The sequence below is a fragment of the Nematolebias whitei genome, chromosome 19, assembly GCF_014905685.2.
Source record: "Nematolebias whitei isolate Nwh7 chromosome 19, NemWhi1, whole genome shotgun sequence".
Lineage (NCBI taxonomy): Eukaryota > Metazoa > Chordata > Actinopteri > Cyprinodontiformes > Rivulidae > Nematolebias > Nematolebias whitei.
The window spans coordinates 2,900,664-2,912,876 of record NC_056516.1 but is presented as its reverse complement, the minus strand read 5'-3'; the positions used below and the strand labels follow the sequence as shown (position 1 = coordinate 2,912,876).

At 41.2% G+C, this 12,213-nt stretch overlaps 1 protein-coding gene across 1 annotated transcript in view; it reads left to right on the top strand.

Annotated features, from left to right (window-relative positions):
- The window catches only part of LOC119426017 (trafficking protein particle complex subunit 9), a 505,336-nt gene that overhangs the window by 90,303 nt on the left and 402,820 nt on the right, over window positions 1–12,213 (top strand). The window contains exon 2 of the mRNA XM_037693579.1: window positions 1,252–1,404. Coding sequence (XP_037549507.1) covers window positions 1,252–1,404 — 153 coding nt within the window. The remainder of the gene's footprint in view (window positions 1–1,251; window positions 1,405–12,213) is intronic.

Here is a 12,213-nt window from a genome sequence, read left to right as displayed (position 1 = left end):
TATATATATATATATATATATATATATATATATATATATATATTTGTTCCTCCACTGATAAGGCTCCGTCACTGTGCGCTGCCGTGGACAAGCAAAACATAAAAAAATCTCTGTTTCTCTCCACAGTTTAACTCCTACCCACTTGAATGTTGTGCACCAGAAACATCAAGGCTTACTTGCATTTTTTGTTCAGTTCATGTCAAGACAAACACTCCAAAAGAAAACTAGAGTCATCCACTTTGCAAATCCGTCAGTGATGGTGGACATTGGCGTACCACTTGTTTTCAGCATTGGCAGGTTTGATGTGGCACCATCATATATTTATTTCATAATAATAGATTTAATAGAGTACTGTGGGATGTTTAGAGTTCTAAGATATTATTTTTCATATTCTAACTGTGATCTTTTCCCCACAACTTTGTTTCTGTCTCTGTGGAGAGCTTTTTTGTTATTTATGCTATCTCTTGCCTTCACAACAGGTGTGAACACAATGTCAGTTATCAACCAAATCACTGGTTCTCAAACTAGGGTCCCTGGACCCCAGGAGTCTGCAAGCTGGTGCTTGGGGGTCCGCAAAAAAAGTATATTTTTTTTACAAGCATGTAGATGTTTAACAACCCATTAAAATACACCAAAAATACAAGAAATCACATCTACTTTATTCAAAGTATTCTGGGGGAGGACCCCCAGACACCCACATTGCTTCCCCACTGGCCTGTCAGCTTTTTGCATTCCAGCATTGATAGGTTTACAAATTTAAGCTCTGTTACTTGTTTATGACACTGTTCAATTTTATGCAGAGTTTTCTGTAATAATTTTTTAACAAGTGTCAATACATTTATGTTCATTATGTGAATAGGTAAAGTTTTAAAGTGCTTTTTGATACTGTTAATTTTTTCAAAATTGTAATTTTTTGGAAGTTGAAACTAAAAATTTTATTAATTGTGTCTTGAATGAAAAATACCCCATGTTTAAAAGTATAAAAACTGTATTAACACTTTTAAAGAACAGGTCTTAACAAGGGTGATTCTAGAATCTGACCGTTGGGGCCTCCTGTACTGACAATGGCTCTTGGCTTGAACAACACACCCCAAATGTTTATACACAACACTGTAATTGATAAGTTGGGCATCATACTTTCAAATGTTCATCCGTCCATCCATTATCTTTATCTGCTTCTTCCTTTTTGTGTAAGATGTTTGAATGTTTTTTAAAGTTTAAACCTTATTTTTATCTGTCTTGTTGTTGTAGAAAAAGTGTTTGGTAACTTTCTGAGCTGGGACCTAGAGGAAACGCTTGGCCACCTGCCTCTGAAGCCAGGCCACACCGTGACTCTGACCATCAGCATCAGAGTCAAGCTGGACTTTTCTGGTCAGGAGAACCTGCTGCAAGACCTCAATGATGGTGAGAGGACGCAGGCTTTTAATGTATTTGTTATCATTATATTACACTATATGTATATATATATATATATATATATATATATATATATATACATACACACACACACCCGCACGTACACACACACACACACACACACACACGCACGTACACACACACACACACACACACACACACACACCCATATGTTGCTGAATTAATTGACGTCTCTCTTTCATCCGGGTCAGCTCCATGTTTTTTGAAACAGTTTTAAGTCCTATCTTAAAAAAGTCCAACTTGGACCCCACTGAGCTCTGCATTTACAGGCCAATATCAAAACTGCCTTTTCTTGTCAAAATTCTGGAGAAGTTAGTGGCTGGGTAGTTGACTACTTTTTTGCAAAGTAATAATATTCTAGATAAGTTCCAGTCTGATTTGTGCAAGATGCACTCTTCCGAAACTGCCTTGTTAAAAGTCTCTAATGACTTATTCATGGCTGCAGACTCTGATCAGAGCAGTGCACTGATTTTATTGGCTCTGTCATCAGACTTTGATACAGTCAACCACAAAATTCTGCTATATCGACTGCAAAATGAGATAGAAATTTCTGGAACTGTTCTCAAGTGGTTTTCCTATTATCTGAGCAACAGAACCTTTTCAATGTTTGTGAATAACACACTGTCTAAGACCACTCCGTTATTGTATGGTGTTCTTCAGGGTTCAGTCTTAGGTCCTATTCTGTTCCTTCTATACATCAGCCCCTTGGAACAATTATCAGTATCTTCAGTAATGTGTCTTACCATTTCTATGCTGTTGACATTCAACTGTACTGTTCCTTCTATGTTCAGAAAAGTTCAATACAAAAACAACTGGACTTTATTTGTAACAGAAGACTTTTCGTTTCTCATCCGATGAGCTTTCTCAATTGAAATTGAGACAATTTGAGAGAGCTCCTCGGATGAGAAGTGAAATGTCTTCTGTTACAAATAAAGTCCAGTTGTTTTTGTATTGAACTTTTCTGAATTTACCATGTCCTGGAAATCTTCACCAGCATGTTCCTTCAATGATTCAGAATTAAACAAGTTAGCTGAATTAGTAAATTGTGTTTCCCATATTAAGGCGTGGCTAGCTAACAACTGCCTTCAGTTAAATTCTAGCTAGACTGAAACCCTGATCATTGCTTCTGAACAGAAAGTTAATTAGATCAAGCAACACCTGGGTTCTCTGGGCTCCTCTTCTCAGCTGAGCCTCAGACACCTTGGTGTTCTGTTCGACCAGTCAATGTCGTTGGAAAAACATTCAAAGCTTCTGCTAAAATAAAATAAAAAAGCTTTTATCATCTGAGAAATATTTCTAAATTAAAGGCAATGTTATCCAAATTTGATCTGGAGATGATTATTCATGTTTTTATCTCTTCTCTTGTAGATTATTGTTAAATCCCTTTTTACTTGTTTAAATAAATCTGCTGTTATTGAGCATGCATCAGGAGAAATCTGCTGTTGCTTGTCTCCAGTTTGTCCAGAAAGCTGCTGCGAGGTTTTTAACAGGAACTAATAGAAGATCACACATTACACCAGTTCTATCTTCTCTTCACTGGCTACTTATCTAATTTAGAATTAATTTTAAAACTTTAGTCTTGACATTTAGAGCTTTAAATGGACAGGCCCCCCAGTACATCACTGAAATGTCGATCCCTTATTCTTCAGCCCGCACCCTTTGGTCTTCAGCATTGAACCTCCTAAAGGTCCCTAAGACCCGGTTTAAAACTCGGTGTGACCTATCCTTTCAGGCCGTAGCACCTAGAATGTGGAATGTCCTGCCCCTTTCTCTTCGTGTGGTCGTTTCTGTTGATTCCTTTAAAAAGCAGTTTAGGACATTTTTATTCTGACAAGCTTTTAGTTAAATGTTTTACTTGCTGTTTTTATCAGCTGTTCTTACTGTTGTGCTATATAAATAAAGTTTACTTACTCACACACTAGAGTTGCATTGGGCCCAAAAAATTCGATCTGACCTGGCCCAAGCCCATAACCATCATTTCCGAACCCCACCCGACCCAACGAATTAACAGTAATTACAGATCCCAACCCAACCCCCCCCCCGACATTTTTAATTAAGCTTTGACTGCTTATTTAGTTATTAATGGTCGGCGGACAAGCGCGGCTGATTAAAAGGAGCAGAAGATGGTAGCTGGGGTGGCGTTTGTCCTTTCATGGCCGTCAAAGCACATTAAATCCCTCTCTGACACGTCTGTTTTGGGATCTCTCCAGTTTGGGCCATCGGCCACGCGCATTTGCTGAGTACAACGCTGAATGAACGTCCATTTTGGTTATGGATCGCTTCCTGGCAGTGTAATCCCATCTGAAGCTTAACTGAACTTTTTACCTCTTTCAAAGCCAGTCAGCTCACGGTGAAATGGCCTCATGCATGGTACATATAGCAAGCCATGTTGCCATATAATTGGATTGTGGCTGGTCCGCTGATGCAATCAGAAACCCAAACACCAACCCGGCCCACCCATCCAGCACATTATTATGGCCCGACCTGCCCGGAATTTGGGTCGGGCAGGGCCGGGCTTTGGGCCCGGGTTAGAAATGATAACTCCAACACACACCCACACCCCACCACCCACACACACACACAGTCAAAAGTCAAAGTAAAGTCAAAATTTATTTTTGTCATTTGCACCACATGTTTTACATGTGATGGAACAAAATTGTGTACACAGGGTCCCAGTTACATCCAACAAATGTATAAATTGTAAAGAAAAACAATAAGATCTAAGATATGAACTAAGGAATACACTAAACTAAGAATACGCTAAGCACTAATAGTACAAAAACAATACGCTGAACAACAGCAGTACGAACATGAGTCTGTGTGAGCAGATGAGTACGGATGAACACAGCAGCATGAAATAAATCAGCAGCATGAGATCAGCAACATGGATAGTCAGCTGCACATATCAACAATCAAGTGGCATTACAGTGATTTTTTTTTTCTCACAGTGACAATCCTGGTTAGGGATTTATGAGGAACATCTGCAGGGTAGAAGCTGTTCCTCAGTCTAGTGGTTCTACACTTTATGCTCTTCAACCTCCTGCCTGAGGTGAACGGGGCAAAAAGTGTGATCTGGGTGAGTGAGGTCCTTCATGATGCAGGTGGATGATGATAGAGGTGTAGATGTTTGTGATGGTGGGGAGGCTGTAGTGAACTAGGCCTCCAATCAAAAACCTGTCTCTGAAGACCTTCATGGGACAGGAACTGTTATTTCATTGATTTGAATCCAGAAATACAAATGAGCTCATCCAGAGACTTTCTAATTGTATCCTGAACTAATCAATTGAAAGAACACTCTCTTTTTCATATTATCATTACTATTTTACAATATCTTGATAAATCAAAAGTGTGTTTAGTTCATACCATTTTTAAATGTTGAAGTGAACCACTCATTTTAAATCAACTGTGAAACAGTATTAATGATTTTTTAATCCTCATTCAAAGTAGAAATCAAGTTAAATGTCTATTTTACAAAGTAATTATGCATTTTTGATCTTCTGTCTGAAATGAGAAGAGTGATGTCGGTCAAAAGTCGGAGACAGTCAAGAAACAAGTTGTTGGAACGAGCTGTCGTGTTTTTAAACCTCTCAGACAGAAACAAGAGAACTGGCACCTGTAAGTCTGTCATTTCTCCAAAATATTTTCTCGTCTTTAATTAACCGTTCCTAAACATTTCTGATGTTTTCTCGACTTGTAATAACCCTTTGACGTCACTAAAACCACACCCCTGTTGGTTCCTTCAACCAATCAGGACTTCCTAAAAGTGACCAGAAGCAGAACTCTTTAAAAGTCGACACTTCTGAGTTCCGTTAGTTCTTCTGGTTCTGTTGGAGTTCGGCTGGAGTTCTTCTGAAGTTCTTCTGAGTCTCGGAGTACTGTGGAGTAGTTCTGGAGTTTTTCCACTGCTGAGTGGAACTTCGGACTCAGTTTTCCAGGCTGATGGAGTCATCCATCTCTGCCGGGGTCACGACGCCTCGCTGTGGCTCCACCCAGCGAATGCCCTATAACTGCTGAGGAAGTTTGTTCTGTGGAACGGATTATCTCACGACTTCTGCCGAGTTGCAGCCACCCTGAGACGCTGAAAGGTAGCGTGCCAGGGACCTCTTGACCGCAGCTGACCCATTCTCCGCAAAGGTAAAGAGTCGTCACTGGCTTCACTACAAGTGTACCACGTCGAGCTGTGTTTGAAAGGAGCGTGTTGTTCTGGTCTACAGACTTACATCTTCCTCCACATTTTCTCTACATTTAAACTCCTTCATTTCCCATCTTAAAACTCTTCTATCTTGCCAGTAATTAATCCAGATATCTTCAGAAATGTCTGTTGTTTTTATTAAGTAAAATGTGCCAAGTTTTATTAATCAGAGCCGATCAGTCTAATCAAGTGTACAATGTTTTGATGTTAAATTTTGATTCTGTTAATAAATGACCACATTTATTTTGATGGGTCAAAGAAAATTAACGTCTCATGTCACTGATTAAACCATCGACAACACAGTACCTCTGTCACATATCTGTCAAGTAGCTTGAAAAAGAGATAACCCGTTATTAAAATATGACTGTAGTGGAGCTCGAAGCTAACCTAGCCTTTTAGCATACTACAAGGCTGACTCCAACAGTCTTCTGTGAACCACTCTCTGCAAAGCTTTTCTTTCTGCAGCTGTGCAGCCTCCATGCTACATGCCGATGCTGGAGCACAGGATGCTCTCCACTGCACACTTGTAGAAGGAGGTGAGGACCGAGCTTCCCAGACCAGCTCGTCTCAGCCGTCTGAGGAAGTATAGTCTCTGATGAGCTTTCTTGATCAGACTAGTAGTGTTGTTGCCCCAGCTGAGGTTGTCATTCAGGTGCACAATCAAATACTTGTGGCTGGAGACCACCTCCACCACAGATTCTCCTATGTTTGGGGTGGGGGTGTGAGGTGGGAGGTGTAGATGTGTTTGTTCCATTTGAAGTCCACGGCCATCTCCTTTGTCTTCTTCACATTGATGTGAAGGTTATTCTTCCTGCACCAGCTCTCCAGGTGTTCCACCTCCTGCCTGTAGCTGGACTTATTGTTGTTTGTGATGCATCCCACCACCGCTGTATCATCTGCAAACTTTACTATATGACAACCTGGATGTGTAGGTGCACAGTCATAAGTGAGCAGAGTGAACAGGAGGGGGCTCAACACACAGCCCTGGGGGGAACCAGTGCTGAGGGTTAGGGTGGAAGAGAAGAAGTTGTGGATCCTCACAGACTGTGTTCTGTTTTTTAAGAAGTCCAGGACCCAATTACAAATGGAGGGGCTTAGTTCTAGTGTGAGTAGTTTGTCCATCAGAATCTGGGGGATCATGGTATTGCAGAGTCAGAGTTTCTTTTTTGGCATTCGCACCACATGTGATTCATATGGTGGAACGAGATTGTGTACACATGGTCCCAGTTACATCCCACAATAAAATGTAAAAGAAAAACTGTAACAAGATCTATTATATGAATTACTGTACTGGTGAGGATCCTCGCTGATGTTGATGGTTGTTTTGATGTGGGTCATGACCAGTCTTTTGAATCATTTGGTGACTATCCAGGTGAGGGCTACTGGCCGGTAGTCATTCAGACCAGTCACTGTGGAGCTCTTTGGGACTGGGATGATGGTGGCGGTCTTCAGGCAGGTGGGAACTGTTGCCAGGGTGAGGGAGGAGTTAAAGATGTCAGCCATCACCTCACAGTGCTGATTGGCACAGTCTTTCAGCACCTTCCCGGGGATGTTGTCCGGGGCAGTTGCTTTGTGAGGATTAATCCTCCTGAAATTACTCCTCACTTTGGCTGAAGTCACAATGAGAAATTCTTCTTTCGGTGATGAAGTGAGTCTGGTGCTGGGTAGTCTGTTTGGGTCTTTAAGGCGTGTGTAGAACTTGTTAAGGGCATCAGGCAGTGATGAGTCCCTAGGGCATTGTGTACCTCTGCGTTTATAATCTGTTATACATTTAATGCCCCTTCACATGCTCCGTGGGTCTTGTAAGGTGAATTGATCTTGGATCCTCTGTTTTGTATGTGGCTTTGGCCCTCTTAATATTAGCAATCAGCTCTTTCCTTCACAGCTCTTGTGAGTTGCCAGACCTGAAGGCTGTTTCCCTGGCTTCCAGCAGGGTGTGAACCTCTGCATTCAACCAGGACTTCCTATTCGGGTAGCTCTTAACGTATCTGATGCTGGTGATGTCATCAGCACATTTGCTAATATATCCCAGGACTGAGGATGTGAATTGTTCCAGGTCTAGCACCCTTCATTTCCAGCAGCTTCTCTGAAGACCTGTCAGTCTGTGCATGCAAAACAGTCTTTCAGTATGAGTCACAATTCTTCACCCAACTTTTGACTTTCCTTTGAAATGGTCTGGAGCGTCTCAGCGGGGGAGGTAACCAGGGGCCAGAAAGATGGAGATATGGTCTGAAAGTCCTAGGTGGGGGCGGGGTGCGGTGTATGGGTCTCGTACATTGGTGTAAACATGGTCCAGCACGTTATTTCCTCTTGTTGCTTTGGCAACATGCTGATAAAATCTTGGAAGCGAGTCTTTTAGATTTACGTGGTTAAAGTCACCAGCTACCATGTAAAATGCCTCAGGGTGTTTGTTCTGCTGCGAGCTAATATTATCATGCAACTCCCGCAGGGCATCTCTAGCATTAGCGTCTGGAGCAATGTAAACAGCTATTATGAACACCGCCGTGAACTTGCAGGGTTAATAATGTGGTCAACACTTCAGTTAGCTGTTCTAAAGCCTTGGAACAAGAGCTGTTTATCAGAGTACAGTTTGTGCACCAACTTTTACTCACATAGATGCACACTCCGCCTCCCCGTGACTTTCTTGTTATCTCGCTGCAGCGGCCCGCTCCCAAAAAAAGTTTGTTGTCCAGCTGTAACGCTGAGTTCGCCATGTCGCTGTTAAGCCATGATTCCATGAGACAAAGTACTGCAAATTTCTTCATCTCCTCTGAGGCACCTACTTTCAGACAAAGCAAATCCGTCTTGTTGTACAAAGAGTGGACGTTTGACAAAAAGAGAGTGGGTATCGATAGTCTGCCAGCCTTAGCGTTAGCTTTAAGCCTTACTAACACCCCCGCATGGCAACCTCTCTGTTTCCGTTGGGAGCAGCATCTCCTCTTCTCGTTTAAGTGCCCTGCTGAAGCTTCCAGGCAGATAACTCGGCATTCTGCCGAGTGTAGATTTGAGATCGTTGCTGATTGCTGCTGTATTCCGTGGTAAATCTTCCCTTATTCTCATCTGTTCGGTTTGGCTATAATTCACACGCTTGAAGTGTGCGGAGTCAGGCTTGCAGTCAATTTCAAAACTCATAAAAACTGGGATCGTACCGGGAGCCAGCAATGCTGCTGCTCCCAGGAGCACGTTCATTTTGGCATCCAATCCAAGATTGGCACCATCATATACAGAGGTGCTTGAAAGTTTGTGAATCCTTTAGAATTTTCCATATTTCTGTATACATATGACCTAAATCATCATCAGATTTTCACACAATTCCTAAAAGTTGATAAAGAGAACCCACTTAAACAAATGATATCAAGTTATTATTATACTTGGTCATCCATTCATCCATCCATTATCTTTACCTGCTTCTTCCTTTTCGGGTTACTCTTCATCCTCTTTGGGACATAAGACCCCTATCAGCTCTTACCACTTGCTTCTGTCACTGGCCACATGCTGTGCTTCACCACAGGTAAGATTAATGTCCTGCAGCTCTGATGTCACTGTCCTTTGCCATGTTATTCTTGGCCTTCACTGTTTCCTTTTACCAAGTGGTGTCCAATGCAATGCTACTTTCGGCATATGCTGACTGCCCATCCCTCAGTATGTGACCCAGCCATTTAAAACATTTGGTAGGTGGGACACTTGGTTCTGTTGACATGGTGAGGCACCTTCCTTGAATAATGGTAGAGGAAACACTGGTTTTAGAAGGTAGTCCATAGGACCTCAAGATATTGCATAAGGTTTCATGGTTCAGGCTGTCAAAGGCTTTCTGGAAGTTGATGCAATTAATGTAGAGGGGGTTGTTCCATTCCAGGCATTGTTCTATGATGTTTCTGAGAGCAAACATCTGGTCTACACAACTTCTTCCTTTTCTGAATCTACATTGATCTTGCCTCAGTTTGCTGTCTATAGCTTAGAAAATTTTGTCCTCTGGGATTCAGCAGAAGACTTTTGATGATTATAACAGGAAAGTGATATTATGCCAGTTGTCACTGACCTCTAGGCTGCCTTTGTTTGGAAGTTTCCCAAATAGTCCTTTAAACCAATCCAGTTTAGTATCTTCAGCCCATATTAACTGAAAAACCCATGTGAGGGTCTTTGTGTTGTCAAGATCAGCCTTAAGCATCTCTGCATGGATATTATCAATGCCACAGGTTTTTCTATTCTTTAAGGCTTTAATGACATGCCATACCTCTTCTTTTTTTGGGCTGACTGATGTCTATGTCAAGGGCACCCTCTATTACTGGTTCATCTGCAGGGTCACTTGGTTCCAATCTATTTAGGATTTTAGAAATTCTGAAGCCATTGAGCTGCTTGTTCATGCTCTGTTGTTAATATGCTACCGTCTTTGTCTTTTGCTGGGCCTGTATGGCTGATGGTCCTGCCGACTAACTGTTTGGGGATTTTAAATATGGTACTAATTTTCTCTTGGCAAAAAGTATTTTCAGCTTCCTTAGCTAGATCTTCCACTTAGGGACGGCCGTGGCTGAGTGGGGCGGCTGTGGCTGAATGGTTAGAGCAGTTGTCCTCCAATGTAAAAGCTGGAGGTTCGATTCCACCAGCAGTTACATGCCGACGTATCCTTGGGCAAGACATTGAACCCTTCATTGCCTCCGATGTGTGTCCCATTGGTGTATGAATGTGATAAAGCACTAATTATTCATTGTAGAGATCTAGTAGAGTGCTGTATGAATGGGTAAATGAGGACACAGATTGTGATGTAAAGCGCTTTGAGTATCTTAATATGATAGAAAGGTGCTATATAAGTTCAGTCCATTTACCATACAGTAGGTCCTGTTGTACCTTTGGGTGCTCTTTTGTTACCTCATGGTCTTGTTCTTAAATGTTTGCTGTAGCTGGAGTCTGGGTGATTTAATGCTGAGCATCTTGGCCTTTAGCTGTTTTTTTTTGTTTGTTTTTGTTTTTTCTCTCTGTATTCTTTTGCCATGTTCCAGGAGTTAACCATTCTTTATTTTTTTCTCATTCTAAAGCCTCATTCAAGGTTTGTTTTTCCTTTGAGTTGTGTTATTATAATCCCTTTTAACAGAACCTGCTGAAACTTTAAATATTTCCTCTCCCTTTTTGAGTTTTATTAATATTCTTAGAAAAGTGCATGTGCTTGTATTAAAGTTAATGTGATGTTTTACATGGAGTATGGCTGTTCAAAGCACTCTGCCTTTCTCATTTAGGATTCAGCAGTAATAGGAGGAAGGTCCCAAAGTTTCTACACTAGTTTCCTCCTAGATGGTACAGTAGTGTCTTCATTTGAACAGCTGGATTTTATTACCTCTAGTTTCTACCAGATTAAAAAGAAGTGCAGCTGAACCCTCTTCCCTGTCTAAAATCATATTGATTTTATTCTTCATCTTGATTGCTGGTTCAGTTGGATCATTGTTTTTGACTGTAGTGCTCCTGACCTCTCTCTTCACTGTCAAATCCTCTCACTGTTTGAGTTAATAAATATTAATGTGAGATCGCTACAGACACAATGCTGCATCACAAAGACTTTTCTTTGAGCATCTGCATGTGGATCCGATTGCTTGGAAAAGGAAACACATGCACGTCGCAGCAGTGCTGCCCTCCATGTCGGGTCATTTGTTTCAGTGTTTTAATTAGCACAACTATAATTGAGGCCCTGAATTAATGAGATAAGCCAAGTTTTCTCCTGAACAGCAGCTCCAAATAGAGTTATTACAGCAACTTTGTGGCTTTGCAGTTTTTGCTAAATACATTTGATGCTATCAAGCCTTCGAGATTTAATCCAGTCATGTTAATATTTTTGTGCTACTTTACTGATGAAGCCATTTGCATAAAGCTGTAGCTATGCTTAGTTTTTTTTTTTTTTTTTTGTGTGTGTGTCAATGTGCAAGAAGATGACCAAGTTTTGCTGTCTGACATTTAAAGTGGAAAATCTTGATTATTTTACAACAAAGTCCATGCTCAGTAATCCAGGTAAAAATCCAACCATGTTCAGTCAGGTCATCTGGACAGTTTCTTTTTTTTTTCTGAAATGTTTCGTCCTTCATTCAAAGGATTTCTTCAATCTGAGGAGCCACCAACAAAATGAGTCCCACAAGCAGCATACTCCCATAGTGGGAAAAAAAAAAAAAACAGTTGGCTGGTGATAAGATGGCCTCGAGGGCCCGCCCTCTCCCCCATCAACTCCTCTGAGACAGCCATGCCAAAATTGTCCAAAATACCAAAGTTCATGCTCAATAATCCAGGCATAACTCTTTGGCCTTTGGTTGCAGGTGAGAATATTTGTTTTGTTGCTAGCAATTCTGTAATACTTTGTCTGCTAAGTCATTTGAAGTTGAAAATGAGCATGATAGTAGTGCATAGTCTTAGCATAATCCAGTGGCTCTCTAACTTTTTTGTCAATTGCGCAGCCGCCCCTCTCCCCAAAGAATATTGATCCCAGCTCCAGGCTGCACAACAAAGCAAATTATTAAAAAAACATCAGACGCTCAAGTATTCATTACACAAATTGTATATATATATATATCTAGGGCTATCTATCTCCATCATCAACTCCTCTGAGA